General features: G+C 46.6%; 1 protein-coding gene across 2 annotated transcripts; it reads left to right on the top strand.

The window, feature by feature from the left end:
* Positions 1-7,633: 7,633 nt before the first annotated feature.
* LOC148522951 (uncharacterized) lies at positions 7,634-19,854 on the top strand. 2 transcript variants are annotated; one of them, XM_088473591.1, is made up of 4 exons: positions 7,634-7,690; positions 12,175-12,324; positions 18,499-18,670; positions 19,321-19,854. In XM_088473591.1, exons 1-4 carry the CDS (start codon positions 7,657-7,659, stop codon positions 19,379-19,381), a joined length of 417 nt encoding a protein of 138 aa, XP_088329717.1. In that variant the 5' UTR covers positions 7,634-7,656; the 3' UTR covers positions 19,382-19,854. The 2 variants fall into 2 exon arrangements, with proteins under 2 accessions (XP_088329717.1, XP_088329716.1); XM_088473590.1 differs by having other exon boundaries at positions 7,659-7,865.
* Positions 19,855-20,357: the final 503 nt, after the last annotated feature.

Here is a 20,357-nt window from a genome sequence, read left to right as displayed (position 1 = left end):
TGGGACCTGGGGGTTGTGGGTGAGAGGAGAGGGAGGGCTCCACCCACGGCCATTCCAGGTTTTGGTTCTCGCAGCCTGGTAACAGGCTTGTTAGGGTTTCCACCTGAGAGTGGCCAATATAAGCCTAGTGTGTTTAGGGCTGAGTGTCTCATCTGGGAGAGCAGGCAGGGAGTTTGCTCAGAGACACTTGAAAACCTATTTGTAACTGCTGTGCTGTGCTTTTGTTGCTGGCGAGGGCATTAGGCCCTGCCAGGTTCTTGTAGTGAGGGAAGTCACTTGTGAAGTTAGTGCCCCGACAGGGCACTTTATGTTTTCTTTATGATTATTTCTGACATTGTACAATAAAGACTGGCGCCGACCAGCTTGTACTCGAATCCAGTCTGGCATACTGTTTCCCAGCTGCTGTGTGTGTGCAAGGAAGGAGTCCTCTACCCAGGAGAGGGACCCCCTATTCTGACTGTGTCACAATCTGGTGGAGAATGCGGGCACCCACACACACTGAAGTTGCAGCGAGAGGAAAACTTTCCGTTGAAAAATTAAAAGGACAGACACCCAATTTGTGAGTGTGGAAATAACACTGTGTCCTTGGAGTCCCATAGAGGAGGCGTCAGCCCATGCTCAGAGAGGCAAGGTTCAGCTTCCAACCTACACCCCAGGACAAAATGGAGGACATGATTAAGGCCTTGCTCCAAGCTACAGCAGCTCAGCAGGAATCTAACAGAGCTCAGCAGGAATCTACCAGAGCTCAGCAGGAGACGAACAAACTTCAGCAGGAATCTACCTGGGCTCAGCAGGAATCCACCAGGGTGCAACTGTTGGCCTTGGAGACAGCCCAGAGGCAACAACAGGTCGCTATTGAGGAAACCTGCCAGGCCTTAGCGGAAAACAGCCAGGCCATAAGAGAGGTGGTACAGCACCTGGTCACCCGGCCCAGAGATGTTACTACTGGTCCTCCCACCACCACTCACTCTGTACGAGCCAGTCACTTCCTCCGAAAGATGACTTCGGGCGATGATGTGGAGGCCTATCTCGCCGCATTTGAAAGAACGGCCGAAAGGGAGAGTTGGCCCCAGGAGCAGTGGGCAAGTCTGGTGGCACCTTTTTTGTCTGGGGAGCCACAAAAGGCCTATTTCGACTTATGCCTGGCTGATGCCAAGGACTATAAAAAACTAAAACAGGAGATCCTAACTCGCTTGGGAGTCACCACCTTTGTTCATGCCCAACGGGTTCACTGCTGGGAGTTCCATATGGAAAAGCCTCCACGTTCACAGATGCATGACCTCGTCCATCTGTCCTCAAAATGGCTACAGCCCGTGACGCTGATGGGACCACAGATCGTGGAAAGGGTCATGATGGACCGGTACCTGCGATTGTTACCTGTGACTCTGCACAAGTGGGTGAGCCATGCAGACCCTAAGTCCATGGACCAGTTGGTCAAGCTGGTGGAGAGGTACGTGGTGGCTGAGGAGTATGCCCCACCGAGCCCCGATGGTGCACTGGCGAACTCCCACAGACACTGGTAAGACTGTTCCAGGGGAGAAGGGTGCTGGGCGGTGGAATGTACCTAAGACTGAGGGTGTAGAACCTGGAGACAGGCCTACCAGGCCAGGAAGGTTCTTGCCCCGTAAATGACTAGACATTAATATGATTCAGTGTTTCCGGTGTGGTGACTTCGGCCATATTTCCGCTAATTGTTCACTTACAACTGAACCTATGCAATGTGATACTGCCCATGTCTACCGCAGGGGGTCTTTCTTTGCACAGACAGCCTGTACGGCTGACCGGCAGGTTGAGACTGATAAGCACATGTGTGTACTCACTGTAGATGGCAACCGAGTAGAGGCAATGTTAGACTCTGGTTGCTTGGTGATACTTATGAAAGCTGAGCTGGTGAACCCCTTGAGGCGTACAGGGAAAACTGTTGGTGTGACCTGCATACATGGGGATACTCGATATTATGTTACTGCCGAGGTGAACATCGAGACACCATGTGGTTCTGTTATTGTTTCTGTGGGTTTGGTGCATGGTCTGATGTACGATGCATTTTTGGGGAGAGACTTTGCTCACTTCTGGAAGTTGTGGGAAAGCCGTTTTGTTCCAGAAGTGAACAACCCCGATCCATTTGAGAAGGTTGTTGATGTAGTGGAGGAGGGAGTTTCTTCTGAGTCAGAGGTACTCCCTTTTTCTACTATGATTGGCGAACTAGAGAATGTGGAGCGTGATGGTTGCCCGCCAACTGATGTGCCTCCCATTGAGGTGGGAAGTGTTGTTGGGCCAGGTGATCGTCTGCCTGATTTAGAGGTCAGAAGAGAGGTCTTTGCCGTGGAGCAGTTGAATGACCCTACTTTGGTAAAAGACAGGGAGAATGTAAAAGTAGTTGATGGTAAACCCGTAGACCCTGATAGTCCTTTGTCCTATCCCCACATGGCAATGTGTCAGGATTTGTTATATCAGGTGACTAAGAAGGGGGAAGATATTGTGGAACAACTAATAGTTCCCAAAGCCTACAGAAGAACAGTGTTGGATCTGGCCCATGGTCATATAATGGCAGGCCATCTAGGGATAGAGAAAACCACTGAGCGAATAATGCAGAGGTTTTTCTGGCCCGGGCTTCATAAAGAGGTGTCTGACTTTTGCGCATCCTGCCCTGAGTGTCAGTATCATGCTCCCAGGCCACATTTTAAGGGTCAACTAGTTCCAGTGCCTATTATAGAGGTGCCGATAGTAAGAGAGCACCTGGAACCGGCTCAACAGGCACGGCAGAGGGTGTACAACCGCAATGCTCGGTTACGCAGCTTTGCTCCTGGGGACAGAGTGTTAGTGTTGGATCCCACTGTGGAAAATAAACTTTTGGCTAAATGGCAAGGGCCCTTTGAAATCTTAGAAAGAGTGGGACAGGTCAATTACAAAGTTTACCAGCCGGGGAAAAGAAAGCCGGAACAGATATACCATATAAATCTGTTAAAGCCCTGGAAAGATAGAACGGTACTGTCGGCCGTCCGAGCCCCTCCAGTAAATCCAGGGCCATTAGTTCCCGAAGTGACAGTGGCAAAAACCCTGTCGGCAATTCAACAACGAGAGGTCAAGGAGTTTCTGGTCAGAAATAGGGTGCTGTTCTCTGACGTACCTGGGAAATCCTCGGTCGTTAAACATGACATCATCACTGACCCAGGGGTTAAAGTTAATGTAAAGCCCTATAGGTTACCAGAAGCACCAAGAGCATCGGTGTCGAAAGAAATTAAAAATATGCTAGAGTTAGGGGTTATTGAAGTATCACATAGTGAATGGTCAAGTCCCATTGTGTTGATTCCAAAGCCCGACGGGAGTGTGCGTTTCTGCAATGACTTCCGAAAGTTGAACAGTGTTTCAAAAATTCGATGCCTACCCGGTGCCACAGTGGAGAAGGAGGCGTTGGTCATAAAGTGGGCATTAGAGGCTCTCAGGTACTACTTGGTTGGAAGAAAGTTCAAATTGATCACTGACCATGCCCCTTTGAAGTGGATGTCCGAAAATAAGGACAGTAATGCGAGAATTACGAGATGGTTCTTGGCGTTACAAATTTTAAAATTTTCAGTGGAACACAGGCCAGGGGGCCTGTTGTCTAAAGCAGACGCGTTGTTATGCGTTCATTGTTTGGGGGCTTCAGCCCCATAGGTCGAAACAAAGGGGGGGGATATGTGATGGGATCACTGGTAAAGTGGTCTGTGACAGGGACATTTTTCCCAGATTCCTGTCCTATGTGTTTAAAATCCCCAGGAGAAAGTCTGCAGTGTAGCAGGCTTAAGTCTCGGCTTTTTGAAAAGCCGGTTTGGGACCTGGGGGTTGTGGGTGAGAGGAGAGGGAGGGCTCCACCCTCGGCCTCTCCAGGTTTTGGTTCTCGCAGCCTGGTAACAGGCTTGTTAGGGTTTCCACCTGAGATTGGCCAATATAAGCCTAGTGTGTTTAGGGCTGAGTGTCTCACCTGGGAGAGCAGGCAGGGAGTTTGCTCAGAGACACTTGAAAACCTATTTGTAAGTGCTGTGCTGTGCTTTTGTTGCTGGCGAGGGCATTAGGCCCTGCCAGGTTCTTGTAGTGAGGGAAGTCACTTGTGAAGTTAGTGCCCCGACAGGGCTAGGATTAATGTTTGTTTTCTTTATGATTATTTCTGACATTGTACAATAAAGACTGGCGCCGAACAGCTTGTACTCGAATCCAGTCTGGCGTACTGTTTCCCAGCTGCTGTGTGTGTGTAAGGAAGGAGTCCTCTACCCAGGAGAGGGACCCCCTAACCTGACTTTGTCACTATATATATATATATATATATATATATATATATATTAATCAAAGCTAAAAACATTAATCCAGGCAAAGTAGGCATGTCCTAATCCTTTTAAACCATGTCTCAAATTCACCGCAAATAAGCGCTATATTGCTCATTCTTTACAATGAAGCTCTGCACTAGATCTGTCCTGCTGCAATTGGAACAGTTAGAAAATTTGTTTTCACCCAATTTTACTTTAGAGAAGACAAAATAAAACCAGGCTAGAGCACCTATGACATACAAAAGAGGCTGATTTTGAGTCGGATGCATCAGCCTTCTCTTTTCTGACTAATCATAGTAGCCTGCTTGCTATCTTACGCTAATGTGAGTATTCACCTGTCTATGCCGATTATTCCTCCATCTTCATGTGGATTGATGGTCTGCCCAAGCCCGGAAGTTCAGCCTACATGCTCATGACACTGCCACGATAAGTTCTGTGCATACACATGATAAACCAAGTAGGGCAAGAGATGCCAGCACTCGGGATCCCGGCGGTCAGAAACCCAACACCAGCATCCCAACAGGATTAGGATACCAACACCTTTCAGTAAGTATCCTAAACCTACCCCTAACCCAAACCCTCTCTCCTTGCACCCTAAACCTAACCTTCCATCTAGTGCCTAAACCTTATCCACTCCCCCAGTGCCTAACCCTAACTCTCCCCCCAGTGCCTCATCTTAACCTTCCCCCTAGTGCTTAACCCTAACCTTCCCCCTAACCCCACTACTTACCATTGGGATGTTGGTGCTGGGATTCTGATTGGCATTGTGATGGCCTGCATCCCAGCTGTCAGGATTTCATCTACCTTCCAATTAGCCTCCCAGTTGCCAGCCAGAAATTCAATTTGCAGTAAGAGTGCTCCACCAACAGATGGATCAATCCGTGTGCACATTCATTCTCTCACTTTATGTTTCTCCCATAGTGGAGATGCAGCTGACCACTTCAGGGGTGGAACCGGACTCTTCACATCATTAGGCCCTATCCACCTTGTGACAAAATACATTGAATTGCGGGTGTGTGGGGACCATGCAGACCTGTTTTTTCCAGTAATATCTCACCATCCTGCCCACTTTACTAGGAAGTAGGCAGGATGCGAGAGATCCACCCAGGCCCAGTGACAGGGGGGACTAGGGGCACAGCCGTACTGGGCCCCTAGATTCTAGGGGCCCTGGAGGGGCCCAAAGACAAACAAGTGTAACTGACGGCCGCTCTGCTGCTGCTATGCAGGGTGCATTGCAGGCACCCTGCATCACTTACAGAACATCCGGCGGTGCCTGCAGCAGAATTGACAGTAGTGATGTAATTAGTAAGACTGACTCATTACAGTACACTGCCTCGGGCCGCCCGTAGCAAAGAAGGAGATTATCTGACCCCCCTCCAGGCTCCTCCTCTCCCATTCGCTTATCTTTGCCTCTCTGATACTACTGCAGTTTGCGGTGGGCCTGACGTCACACTCTAGAGACCGGCCCGGTGGCCTGTATCCCTAGAGCAGCTACAGGAAAGCATGTGGACCTGGTCTCCTCCATTTCTAAAGCCCTACTGTGTCAGCCACGGGAAGTAAGTTACCTGCTGCAGAAAGGTCAGCTTAATATCCTCCCAATTTCTCTCTCTCTCCCCCACTAAACTTCTCCCTGTCACCTTTACTCTGTCACCCTCTGCTTGTCACCCTGCTAGGAACACGGGGATGTTGGGGGGGCTAAAAAATCTGTGTACTGGGCCCCATCCACTCTTCTGGTGGACTGAGTGGGTACACATGGTGCAGTGTGAGATCGCTTTCTGCTGTGCATGCGCAGATTACAGATATCCTTAGGAGCCTTTTGCATTTACACTTGGCTCCGACAATGAATCAGGTCAAAAATAATGATCAAAATAACACTTTTCCTTAAATAACCTTATAATCCTTCACATTTTGTTTTTTCATTTATTTAAAAAACATTTACTTTAAAACAGAATGTTAAAATTTTAAATGTTTATATCAGTCCACTCACCAAAACAATCAATAATAGTTATGTGCTAAGTCAAGTACTTACCAGACACTGGGATGGCTGTTGTGCAGAAGAGATTGCCAGAGATCCAGCAATGATGTGCTACTATGAGAATAAACATAGGCCCTCATTCAGAGCCGTACGCTCTGAGCAGAGCGCACGCTCTGAATGAGGGCCGGGCTCCATTTTCATGGAGCGTCCTCCTGGACGCTCGTATAGCTGTGGGTCACCACCCACAGGCTATACGAGCGTGCTTTGTGATGGCCGCGATGGTCGAGACCATCGCGACCATCGAATTTGCGAGCCGGAGCCTGCGGTTGAGGTTTTCAACCACCAGCTCCGGAGTGATTTTGGCTCTATCAGAGCCAAAATCACTCCCACTGACATCACTAGTGATGTCAGTGGGCCGGCTTCTGACGGGAGGCGTTCCCGTGGGAACGCCCCCGTCAGGGAGGCACGCCCCCGGCACGCCCACCAAAGGGGGCGTGCTGTCAATCAACATTGACAGCACGCCCCCTTTGATCGGACACAACGAGCGAAGGACTTTCCTTCGCTCGTCGCGTCTGGCGCATGCGCACAACGGAGCTCCCTCCGTCGTGCGCATGCTCAGTGCATAACATCGACCCACTTGCGAGCGGACAGCCGCTCGCGAGTGGGTCTGAATCAGGCCCATTGTGCTTTCTGAGAATGGAAGAGAAAAGGATGTACTCATATTTATTAACAATATACTCATTTTATTAAAAACTCCAATCCACTGGACAAGGGGACATGAATGGCTACGTGGATTATAGGTGAGTATGCGTGAATTTGAGTGTGAGTGTGAGAGTGCATGTATGCTTTAATAGAACTTTACTTTCATGGTGTGTGTGTCTTGTGGTTATGTTAAGAATAAAAATATTATTTATATATTAGGAATCAGTATGAAATGCCAGCTGCAGGGATCCCGCTGTTCAGAATACTGACAGCGGCATCCCGACAGCTAGAATACCAACATCCATAGAAAGTAAAAGTGAGTCTCCCCCTAACCCCTACCCTAACCCTCCCTCCCCGGTGCCTAACCTTAAGTACCACCTGTAGAAGTACAGAAGCCATTTTAGAATAAGAGTCCATTTTGTTTTCAAGTATGCCATGTATACATAGAAAGTAAATGTCCAGGACAGGAGTGAGTTAATTTATTGTACATACCCTGTCATATATTCACAGCAAAACAGCTGTACATATATGGTAAGGTATGCGATTTTGACTGTTTAGCCAGCACTATAGTTTTTTCTGAAAATAATGAAATACAGATGTGTTTTCCAAATGTATATATATACCTACTTTTGCATCATTAAATGCAGAGAGGAGATGCTTTTGGTTACACACATATCCATGTCCAGTGTCTCTTTTCTCCATATGATCATATGTAGGTTGCAACAGACAAAGCCTTGAGGGTGACCAAGAACTTATTCAGTTAGCCATATCTAATGTCCAGAGTCGATAACATGGAAGTTCCCACCGAGATGCCCAGCAGTATTGACTACCATTGGACGGACGTGGGATCATGTTCTGGGGATGGAGATGCCAGAAAAAATTCCCGGGTGAGTAAAAACAAATGTTTTGCTCTCCTGGCATCTGTATCCCCATTGCAGCTAACATTCTGGCCCTCATTCAGAGGTGGTCGCAAGAAGCGATCGCTCTCTCTGAAAGAGGGCAGCCGATTCTTTTATTTTAGTGCGGCCTCCTGGTCGCTAGCTAAGCTGTGGGTTACCACCCACAGCTTAACTACCGAAAAGGTTGATGGTTGTGATGGTGAACACCATCGCAACCATCGGAGCTTGTGACTAGACCCTAAGGTTGGGTCTCAGCAGCTGCAAGCCCCAGGGAGCTTCCTGCTCTGATTGAGCAGGAAGCTCCCCACTGACATCACTGATGATGTCAGTGCAGCCGCCCACAAAACGGCAGGCATTCCTTAAGGAACTCCTCCGTTTGTGAAACCACCCCGCGCCCCACCTACAAAACGGGGCGAGCTGTCGATCAACATCGACAGCCACCCCTTTTGTAGAGAGCTCTGGAGCGAGAGAGTTTATCTCTCACTACGGGGCTTGCGCACGCGCAGTGCGACCGCTGCACATGTGCAGGGTTAACTATCGACCCGGTTGCGATCACATCGGTGCTTGCGACCGAGTCTGAATGAGACCCTCTGTCCTGGAGTCAATCCTTGGGTATTTATCGGTCCCTAAAGGTGTTGTTATTAAAAAATATATATAATCTTTTGTTATATATGCAGTGAATGATAGGTAAATGTTTAAAGTCTTGTTTGTCTGTTTGTTATGTAATAAACCTGTCCTAATTGTGCTTTTAGAGTAACTTTGTTAATACTGATTTAACTTTAGACGAGGGCACAGTAATTTGTTTATGAAATAGAATAATGCCATGAAATTCCAATAGATTTAGAAAAGTCAGAAATGTGTTTTCATTTATTAGTGTCTGAAAGAACAGACAGGGAGACCTTGACAGACAGTGTGTTCAGAAATAGGAGAGTTACATCCAGTTAGTAGTGGTAATAACTGAAGCAGGAAAAGTCAGTGCATGACTGTGCCTATAGATAAACATTTGATATTATTCCTGTGCACAGGAATAATAACCTCTAAAGGTGGAGGGGCAATAGGCCTGATACTTGAGTCATAAAGGATTTTGACTCACCAAGCGATAAACAAGGGACTGTTTTAGCATTGGAAACGGCAATAGTAAGCCAGTGCCTGAGAGTTATGACACTCAGGTGATAAAGAAGCTTTATGGGAATCATAAAGCAGGACATTTGATGATGACAGTGTTTAAAAAAGGCTGACGCCCCAGAGACTGACTTGTTTAAACATCACAGAATGAGATGTGAGGAGAAGTAGAGGTTATGTAATAAATATAACCTAGATGACACACTGAAAGGTCTGATTGAGAAATGTAATAAACTTGAATAAGAATATAGAAATGACTCCCGGATGCCCACTTACTTAATTATCACTGCAGTGGAATGTTGCATTTTATATAAATTAGTGTTTTTGTGTTTTCTTTTCTTCTCAAAATGATTATTTATAGTATTGCTATATTTATTTTGTATTGTGAAGGCATGCTATGATAGAGTTGTTTTGCTGATGACAATGGAATGCAGGATTTCACAGAAAATGGCTGCCGTGCTGAAATTGAATGTTAGCTTGTGAATGAAATGGGCCCGTGTGTATGTGATAAAGGAGAGTCGAATGAACTTATGAGAAAGTAGAGTTGTTTGGATCAATTGTGTTGATCAGATGTGACATGTGTGAATGATTGTGCGTAGTGAAGGTGTATTAGGCGATGGTGGAGAAGTTGTGCAGAAATGGAAAAGGTTACTATGCTAGATCTGAGTGAATTGCCACCTTTTACAGGGACGCCTGTAGGGGAGGGTGCATTGCATGATTGAAAAAAGGATTGATTTTGAATGCATTAATAATAAAATTTTGTATTGTCTAGGAATACTGACACTATCTCTGTAACTTGTGTGAAGAATGCAGACACAAACTATAATTCTAAAAAAATAAGAGTAATTATTTTTGATTGCTGTAAGAGGAATTAAAAATAGTGATAGTAATGTACTATTTCCATAACAAAATGCTTTATCAGTTCAGTTCAAGATTTTTTGAAACGGTTGAATGATGTATGCTTACAAATTAAGATGTTAATTGTTTCAGACGAACCAGTAGAACATGATCTTACAAATATAAGAATATAGGCAGAATAGGGGCTGTTGTTTAGATATGACTGGGCTGAACTAATTAGAAGCAGCCACAGGAATGCATTTTTTATATATTTATTTATTAACAATTTCTTATATAGCGCTGCATATTCCGTTGCGCTTTACAATTGGAAGCATAAATAGAACAAAACTGTGTAATAACACACAGATATATAGGTAGGAAGATTTGCCAATGCAATTGCGCAGTTCAGGTTAGCTTTAAAAAAAAAAAAGAAAAAAAAAAATCCAATAAGCAGCACCAGATGTTGTAGGCTCTGCTGTGTAAGGGAATGAGGTAACCCGCTATAGAAGAGACATTAGCCTCAGTTGTAGAATATCATGAGTAACTGTTAAACATACACAGATCAAGGGATTGATAGGTAATATCACCATTGGACATGTCAGGATGTTGAAACTAATTTTTTTTACAGGCATGCAACTGGAATTACACTGACACTACCTAAAACATGCCGGACATTTTTGTATACTTCTGACTAATTTGGTTAAGATACTCAGATCAATAGTAGAGAATGCTAGGAATGAATGACGAAATATGAATAGGATTGAGGAGTGTTAAGATTATTAGTTTTTACTGACAGTGTGTTTTGAATGACAGCCTTGTTGCTGGGTAAATTGAGTATTAGTTTGAGTGTGATCAGCTGCTTCCAAGGGCCAGTCATATAGTTTGGGGGAGTGGTTATAGGGGACTATATAGGAGCCTGTGGTCCTTGGGATCAGCCTCTTTGAAAGAAATTTTGAAAGCTAAGTACCAGTGCCATAGCCCAAGCAGCTTAGTTTGATCATGCCTCGCCCACGTCGCTCTGCTCCCCCACCCCGTCAGCTAGCTGATTATGCTAGCCCCCTCAGCTTGCCCCCTGCGCGTCCGCGCCCCCCCCTTTCCCCACCTGTGCTGTCCCCACGTCCTCCTTCCCCCCCCACCTCACCTCTGATGCTGCCGTCCTCCCCATCGGCTCCCCCTCCTCCCGTGCACGCTGGTGCGGCTGCACCAGCGCATCATGCGGGTCCTGCTACCCCGGCGGAGGTTGTGCACTTGGCAACCTCCCCGGGCTGACTCACTCCCCACGCGGCTCCGGCGGGAGAGTCCAATGGACGCTCCTCGCAGTCCCACAGCAGTCGCGCAGCGGCTGGCACTTCCGCTGCGCCAGCGGGGGCGTGAGTGCTCGCACCTCCCGCTGGTTACTCTGCTTCGGGTCCGCCGACGGGAGCGTCCGATGGACGCTCCTTGCCGGCGCCCACCAGCCACGCGGCGGCTGCCGCTTACGCTGCACCGGCGGGGGCGTGAGTGCTCGCGCCTCCCGCTGGTCACTCTGCATCGGGCCCGCCGTCGGGAGCGTCCGATGGACGCTCCTTGCCGGCGCCCATCAGCCACACGTCGGCTGCCGCTTACGCTGCACCAGCGGGGGCGCAAGTGCTCGCGCCTCCCGCTGGTTACTCTGCATTGGGCCCGCCGGCGGTTAGCGTCGCGGGTCACGTGGAGTCATTAGGTTTTGGTCCCTGGGGAGCGGGGGGTCCCGCAGGCCTGGTCTGCACGTCGGGCCCGGCGGCCATCTTAACCCCGGCGGCCATTTTGAGTAGCACCCCTGGGTCTATCAGCCCCATGCTTAGTCAACCTGCCCAATTTTGGCCTAGGCAAGCTGTCCCTTCCACCTATCAGAATCCATGGTTCCCCGCCAACAGTGCCCCACCTCCCATTTATAATGCGCCCCCCTTGTCAGTCGGCTCATCCTGGGGTCAGGCTTCATGGAGCTCCGGGGCGGCCCCCCCCATTTATCCCTCCACCTCAGTTGTGTCCTCTCCGCCTTTTTATCCCAACTACTCTGGGGCCACTTTTGGACCTTACCCTTTCTCAGGTTTTCATCCGCAGCTTTATTTCCCTTATTTGCCAATTTCGCAGCAAAGCGCATCATCGGCTCCCATGCCGATGCTACCTTCCGTATCTCCTGTCATGTACAGTCAAACCTCCACCAGTTTGTCCGCGTCGCCCGACTTCACGCTGGTGCCTCCGGCTCGTCTGTTAGCCACGCCTGCACCCCTTCCGCCTACGCCCGGCATTCCCACCCCCCCCGCGCAGATGGTAGTGACTTCCAGTCCTGTTGTTCACCAGTCTACCCCGGTTGCAGATAATCGGAGGGTGATCGAGGCTCCGTCAAGCGAACCAATCACTGTTGCAGCAGCTGATCCGGTGTGCGCGGAGAAAGGGACGACAGGCGAGTCTTCGGCCACGACGAATGAGCAAGTCGAGGGAGCTGTTCCGGGTCCATCTGGTGCTGGTGAGCATGAGTCTTCTTGTTCGTCTATGTCTGACTCCTCCTCTTCTTCTCATTCTTCTGGTTCCCCTGCGCGCCCGCATAAAATAGCCAAAATGGTTGCCAGGCGTTTAGCCAAGAAGTCAGTGAGTACAGCTGCACAGGGCGTTAGTGTGGAGCTAGCTACAGTGGCGGCAGGGGCTGATTCAGTGCATTGTGCGAACACCGCCATTCTTCGCGGCCTGCGAAAGAGTGTGAGGGGGAGAATTCGTAAAGGTAAATTTGTCGACTTCTTTACGCTTACCGAAGATATGAAAAAGGCTTTTGGTCAGGCTAAGAAGGCGGGGGGTATGGGCGAGGAGGCTTTCTGTAGTTTCACCAGTTGGTTGAAGGGCATGCTGGTATTTGCGGCGTGCTATTTGGAGACGCGAGCGGATGAACATGTAAACATAGTGAGATATATTTTTTTAGTGCTAGACATGTTTGTCCGTTCGCGGGCCTTGGCATGGCGGGAATACGACGTGCAATTTAGAAGAAAGCATGATGGCAGCAAGATTATTCCGTTCGGAGCAAAAGACGTAGAGGTGTGGTTAGAGGTGTCGCAGCAGCATAGGCCCCCTTTGGACGGGATGCATCCTCGCAAGGGTTATGCTAGTGGTAGGACGGGGGCGACGGGAGTTATGAAGGGCAAGTGTTTTGCTTTCAACGACTCCCGGTGTACACGGGGGTCGTCCTGTCATTTTCGTCACTCCTGTCGTCTCTGCGGGGGGGAACATCCAGTCAAAGATTGCCGTAGAGGGTCTGCTAGTGCCACCCAAGATCGTGAAGGGTCAAAAGGAGCTGGTTAAGGCTCATTCGCCTATTTGTTTAGCTGCACTAGCTCGCTGGTTGGGTCTATATCCTCATAAGGAGGACGCTTCTTTTTTGTTAGAAGGTTTTTCGTTCGGTTTTTCTCTGCCAATAGTGGGTCCTTTATGGGTCCGGTCTCCCCGTAACTTGTGCTCGGCCAGGGACTACCCAGAAGTTGTGCAAGCGAAAGTTAGGGCTGAGGTGCTGCTGGGGAGGATGGAGGGTCCTTTCCCTGTTCCTCCGTTGCAGGATCTTTGTATCTCTCCGGTAGGTGTGGTACCCAAGAAGGCCCCTGGGAAGTTTCATTTGATCCAACGCCTATCATATCCTGATGGGCGTTCGGTGAACGACGCCATTCCTGATAGTTTTTGTAGAGTGAAATATCAAAGTTTTGATGAAGTCTTAGGTTTAGTGCGCAGTTTTGGGCAGGGCGCGCTGCTGGCTAAGTTAGACATTGACTCAGCCTTCCGTTTATTGCCGTTGCACCCAGACGCTATGCAGTTTATGGGATTCAAACTAGAGTCAGGTTACTTTGTTGACAAATGTTTGCCTATGGGTTGTGCGGTTTCCTGTGCCTATTTTGAGAAATTCAGCTCTTTTCTACACTGGTGTGTTCATGCCGGCACAGGACAAGCGGGCGTGGCACACAATTTAGATGACTTTCTCTTCATAGGTCCAGGGGAGAGCGACGTCTGTGCAGACCTCCTGTTTTCCGCTCAAGCTCTGTTTCGCAGTTTAGGAGTTCCCATTGCGCAAGATAAGACGGAGGGTCCCATTTCCTGTCTGTCGTACTTGGGAATTGAGATAGACACGGTTGCGGGTTGTTGTAGGTTACCAAGCGACAAAGTGGCTAGATTGTTAGAACAGATTGCGGGTTGTTTAGCAGTGGACACGGTAAGATTACGTGGAGTTCAGTCACTGCTGGGTTCCTTTAATTTTGCTTGTCGCATAATTCCCATGGGCAGGGTTTTCTGTAGGAAATTGGAGAGGGCCACTGCTGGGTCGAGACAGCCGCATCATCATATTCGTTTGTCGTCAGAGATTAAGCAAGATCTTCGGGTTTGGACCAAGTTTCTGGTTCAGTTCAATGGCGAACGTATTTGGCCAGCGCCTCCAGTGGCAAATGGGTCATTGCAACTGTATACTGATGCGGCTGGATCATCTGGTTTTGGGGCTTTTTTCAATGGGGAATGGTGCGCTACTGCTTGGCCTTTAGTTTGGCGCGACGAAGGCTTAACTAGTAATTTGTTGCTCTTGGAACTGTTCCCAATTGTCGTTGCTGTGGAACTCTGGTCAGCGCGTCTGAGTAACCGGCATGTAATTTTTTGGTGCGACAATTTGGGGGTGGTGCATGCTATTAACAATCAGCGATCGTCCTCTCCGTTAGTTTTGCGTTTGCTTCATCATTTAATTTTGCGCTGTTTAGAGGCCAACATACGTTTTAGAGCTCGTCATGTACCGAGTGTTGTTAACGAGATTGCAGACGCATTGTCTCGTTTTCAATTTGAACGTTTTCGGGCGCTTGCACCGTCTGCTTCTGCTGTTGGTTTGACATGCCCCCCGTTTGTGTGGCAGATAATCAGGCCGGCTTAGAGGCTTTGGCGATGCAATCGCTCGCTCCATCAACTCTCCGCAAATACTCGGCCGCATGGCGGGATTGGAGCAGTCACTGTGCGCGCCAAGATTCAGAGGGTAAGTCTCCGAAGGAGTTGCTGTCATCCTTTGTGTGGGGGAGATATCAGCAGGGGAGGTCCAGGGCCTACGTGGCATCGGCGCTTGCGGGAGTCTCTTTTTTTTGCAAACTAAAAGGTTTGATTGACCTAACCAGGTCTTTTCTTCTTGCTAAGGCTCTAAAAGGTTGGGCTAGGCAAGCTCCTGCTCGTGCCGATTCCCGTCGGCCGGTGGACACCCAGCTTTTGGCAGCATTGCTTAAGGTTATGGAGAAGGTAGCTTCTGATTCGTTTGAGGCTGCTCTTTTTCGTTTAGCTTTTTCTGCTGCGTTTTTTGGAGCTTTCAGGGTTAGCGAATTAGTGGCAGTTAATAGTTTATCTGAGTCCTCCGGGTTGTTGTATAAGGACATTGTTTTTAGAGATGCGGCGGTGCTTTGTAAGCTCCGTCTCTCTAAAACGGATCAGTCAGGCAGGGGTAAATGGGTCACGCTTGCGCAGCAGCAGGATTTCAATATTTGCCCGGTTCATTTAGCATCGCAATACATGTTAGTGCGCCCAGTTGGGGGGATTCAGTGGTTGGTTCATGCGGATGCTAAGCCTCTCACAAAGTTTCAGTTCACTGCGTTATTTAAGCGAAGTTTAATAGAATTGGGTTTAGATCATACAGATTATGGCACCCATTCCTTTTGAATAGGGGCAGCCACTTGTGCAGAGGTTGCAGGGGCATCTCCTTCGGATATTCAAAAGGTGGGGCGTTGGAAGTCAGGGTGTTATAAGAAGTATGTTCGCTGCGACAAGTTGTAGGTGCGCACCCTGCGATAACCCGAAAATGTTGTTTACCTGCCAATCGTTGAACGGTTAGCGTTCAACAATTGGGGGTGTGAGGGGATTTTTTAATTTTCCTCCCGTTAGCCATGATCTGGCCCAATTTGGTTCACGGGTAGGTTTTTGGTTTTTTCTTCTTCACTCGGGTTCCTGTTTCCCCCTTTTTTGGCATCCCTGCTAGTTAGTTGCTCTGTTTTGTTCTAAGTTGTGTCGTTTTGATCCAGGTTGGGTGTGGTTTCTCATGTTAGGGTTTCTTCTTTTGCAGTGTTGACAAAAGAAGACAGGCAGGTGTGGTTGGTTGGCCACTCCTACATTTTTTGGGCGGAAAAACATGTCTCGGGTCGGACTAGTGGCTTGCCAATTGGTAGTCGGAAAGTGCGTTGGATTGGAGTGAGAGGTTTGCGAGTGGACAGTGTTTTGGCACTGATTGTTTCTGCGGTAGCAAAATGGGGAATGCCCGAATGGCTGGTGCTTCACGTTGGTGGCAATGATGTTGGTCAGCTGACAGGCGTGGGTTTAATCGTGAGTCTGCGTGAGATTGTGGATTCGATTCGTACAAAATGGCCATCCATTCAGATGGTGTGGTCAGAGATGACACCCCGCTTGACGTGGAGAGGAGTGCGAAAGTTTGGGGCATTGGAAAGAACACGGAGGAAGGTGAACGTGGCAGTGTCTAAGCATGTCGTGTCGATAGGTGGCTTGGTGGTGCGTCATGGCTTTTTTGAGGGTGATCTTGTACGTTTCTTCCGTCATGATGGCGTGCATTTGAACGGACTGGGTATGAATCTTTTTGTTCAGGATTTGTTTTAGTTTCTTGGTTAGTTCTTTTGGGTGGCGGGCCAGTCTCTATTAGGGCCTGGCTTTGGCGGGAGTACGCTGCAGCTCAGTGGTTTTATGGGACGCAAGATAACTGTGGGAGCACTTGCTCTCGTTGTACAAGGCGGATTTGTCCTGCTCCGCACGGGGGGACCTGGGCGTTTTTGCACGAAACGCCTCGGATTGGCCCAGGAGGGAAGTGAGACCCTCACGGTTTAAGTGCGTCTGAAAGGGGGAACGGTTTAGGCGTTCCCTGAGTATTTTGGAGTAAGTTAAAAAGCTAGAACTGAGTCTGCAGCGTCTCTTTGCCACCCTGGTTAGGTTAATTGATTCAATTATAAATAAAAGCTGTGACCTTTTTTAGCCAAGCTATGGTGTCTGTGTCTTTATTTGTAGTTAAGGTTAAGTAAGCTAATCAAGGTTGTATAAGTTTGGAAGTTATAAACGTATGTAATTCTTATAAGTTAGACAAATAGAAATAATTTTTGAGCCAAAGTCAAAACCCAACCTAACCAAAAAGGTCTGGACCCCAAAGGGGGAATGAAACAAGTCATACAAAAAGTGCCTGTACTAAAAACATTTAAACAATTGAAAGGATTTTTAGGTCATTTCGCATATTGATTTACTTAAAGGTGATAGACAGCAGGGATCATTGATAGTCACAGAACAACAGGAATTTAAAATGAACATAGCTCTAGCGTTAGTTCTGCTACAGCAGTTAGTTAAGATTGAATCCATGTAATTTCTTCTCATGTGTTGAAAAGGAGGGAGGAGGAAGTATACTGTGTGTGGGATGGGTAATGCTGGCATATGAGAGATGAACAGAAAATCCAGCAGCACAACATATGCAAATATATAGTTCAGACTAGTGAGACACAGGAAGATGAAAATTATGATTACTTTTTTTATTTTTCACTCTTCTTTAATGCTTATGATTGTTTTGAATTAATGAAACCTTTTTTGATAGGTCATGTTATTAAAAGTTATAGATAGGTTATGTAGATTGTATTAGACTTTTAGTTTGCTGCTTTTCAAATGCCGACAATTTTAGTTTTAAGTGAGGTCAAAAGCACATACCAGAAAAAATACCCCAGAAGTAAGAGCCAATGCTCTAGCAAACCAGGTTGGCCAAATAGGCTGCAGTAAAATACCTACCTGATGTTTTGATACTGGCAGCATAACGCCATTGAACCTGATTTAATTAAAAGTTGCAGTTACAGGTTCCTCAGAGAAAGAAATAATAACTTGGAAAAGGCTAAGTGCACGACTTCAGGTGATGGATGGATGGTTGAGCACCACCTCTGTCTGCCATGTGCACTGTTCTCAGTCTGAGCCCAAATACTTCATGGAAGCACTCATGAGTTTAGAGATGCTATGGTAAAAATAGACAAGAAGCACTGGATAGTCCCAGGCTTCAGTTAGGCTGCATAAGCCTATCCCTAATTGATTCACAGCCCAGGAATAGTGATCAAGATACTAGAAGAATAAGAAAGGAGTACCTCATAGATGTTATTCCTTCCAGAAACTAAAGATTGATTTAATCCAGTAAGTGTTGGGTATGTTCTGTGCTCAGACCTGGACTATGGTTTTGCAAGGTAGCAAACACAAAAGAACAATAGGAACAATAGGAAAAAGGGAAATAAATGACAGAAGTGATTCGTAAATGTTAAGTACTTGAGGTAATAGAGAGTGACAAAGGTACACATTTTACTGAAAACATTTTTAGAATGTATCTTGGAAAATCTGAGAATAAATAGGACCCAAAGCATTGATAGAGTATAAAGACTGAATTATACAGTCAAATTGAACTATGAAAAGTTTGTTAGAATGTTTATTTTTAATATGTTGTTAGTCAAGGACATTCCCAGTGTGAAATGTAGGATGATAGCTTTTGGAATACTATTTAATATAGCAGTTAGAACAAGATTTGACTTCCTACAGTAGTTACAATATGAGCATGGTGACTTGATTAAATATATGATGCATATATTATAGAAACAAACCAAAGTCCACCACAAGGTGTTCTCTTATGTTCTAGATTCCAATTCAGATTGCAGCACCTACAGACTGCAACCAGGTGATTGGGTCGTGATAAAGAAGCATCTAAGAAAAAGTACTAGGATCCAGATAGAAGATCCTTATCAAGTTCTCCTAACTACTCTGATGGCAGTAAAGGCAGCAGAAAAGAACATTTGGATATGCCTCACACTGTAAGATTTTTAAACAAGGGGAGTTGGAGTAATTTGAAGTTATGAATTGATATATATATATTGCTAGGCCCTAAGCCAGACAAAGGCTTGTGAGGATGTACTGTATATTATGCTTTGTTCTTGTTATATTTCTGTTTTTTAGTTTTATCAATATCCAGACTTAGTTTAAAGAATGGTCACAATGTAGAAGCTTTACCTAGACTATTTGATACTGTTACAGACAAAATATTTGATGTGTTTGAAATAATTACTAATGAATTTAAATTCCAGGTGAAGGTTTTGGGACAGTTTAGGCTGATCCTTCAGTATCTCACAGCTACACAGGGAAGTATGTGCAAAATAGTGAGACCTGTTTGCTGTAATTATATAGCTGATAATTTGTCTGACACGATATATGTACACTTGGAGAAAGTTAAGAAATTTAAAGACCAGTTTAGGAAGACACATAATGATACAGAGTATGATATTAATAGTAATGGATGGTGTTCATGGCTGAATCTGTCAAATTGGTTTAAGGGAATAGGAGGATGGCTTTCAGGAATTTTCATGTTAATAGCTAAAGGATTGGCATTACTAGTAATCATTTTCCTGATTGTCAGGATAGATATATGGCTAATAAGGAAAATACTTACACTTGATTGCTGTTCTAGGTTTAAAGCATCTAAAGAGATATCAAAGACAGCTATGATCCTTCTACATGAACACACCTAGAACTTCTGTGCAATTTGAAAGACAAGAGAACCATTGTTTGGCAGAGACTTATGTGAACAATGCATGGCAATAATTGAAGGCTTTTACAAGAATACGGATGAAAAGAAGATACAGGACTATAGGAACTGAGGGACTCATCACCTATGTGGTCTTGAATGGGCATAGCCCCATACAGCTACCTCATTAGGAGGGATAACTTGTTGTGTAAAGTAGGGACCAGATACGTAGGGGGTGGGCCATGGCTAGGTAAGCCAGAAAGACAATACTGTGTAAGATTTTAATCGATAGGAGGGAAATGTAGAAGTATAGAAGCCGTTTTAGAATAAGAATCCATTTTGTTTTCAAGTATGCCACGTATACATAGAAAGTAAATGTAGAGGACAGGAGGGAGTTAATTTATTGTATAGACCCTGTCAGACTGTATATTCACAGCAAAACATATGTACATATATGGTAAGGTATGCGATTTCAAATGTTTAGCCAGCACTATAGTTTTTTCTGAAAATAATGAAATACAGATGTGTTTTCCAAATATATATATATATATATATATATATATTAGGGGTGAGCGGGTTCGGATTTCTGAAATCCGAACCCCCCCGAGCCCCCCCGATCCGAGTCCGATCCGAGTCAGGCTCGACTTTTCCCGCCTGACTCGGATCTGAAATCGAGGCAAAACGTCATCATCCCGCCTTCCGAGTCTCGCGGGTTTTGGATCCTATATAAGGTACCCGCGTCGGCGCCATTTTCTCACTCGGCTGTGGACAGTGAAGAGGGAGGGTGGGAGTTAGGGCTGTGAAGTGTAGTGTAGTGTAGTGTAGTGTAGTGCTGCTGTTGTCCACTACTTCAAAGTCCATAGGGGCTGGCTGTGTTGTGCTGTGCTGCTGTTGTTAATAGGGGCTGTGTCCACTACTTCAAAGTCCATAGGGGCTGGCTGGACTGTGTTGTGCAGTCAGTTCAACATAGGGGCTGTGTC

The sequence above is a fragment of the Taudactylus pleione genome, unplaced genomic scaffold, assembly GCF_031769625.1.
Source record: "Taudactylus pleione unplaced genomic scaffold, aTauple2 ptg000136l, whole genome shotgun sequence".
Taxonomy (NCBI): domain Eukaryota; kingdom Metazoa; phylum Chordata; class Amphibia; order Anura; family Myobatrachidae; genus Taudactylus; species Taudactylus pleione.
The sequence above is the reverse complement of the archived record's forward strand: the minus strand, read 5'-3'. Positions and strand labels throughout refer to the sequence as shown.

What these genes read in the sequence shown, in the direction of transcription:
- LOC148522951 (XM_088473590.1), top strand. Translation starts at nt 7,829, where the DNA reads ATGTTCTGGGGATGGAGATGCCAGAAAAAATTCCCGG. An exon ending in ATGCCAGAAAAAATTCCCGG is followed by an intron (nt 7,866 to 12,174) that starts GTGAGTAAAAAC and finishes CCCCGGTTGCAG; the next exon opens with ATAATCGGAGGGTGATCGAG. An exon ending in ATTTGGATATGCCTCACACT is followed by an intron (nt 18,671 to 19,320) that starts GTAAGATTTTTA and finishes TTGCTGTTCTAG; the next exon opens with GTTTAAAGCATCTAAAGAGA.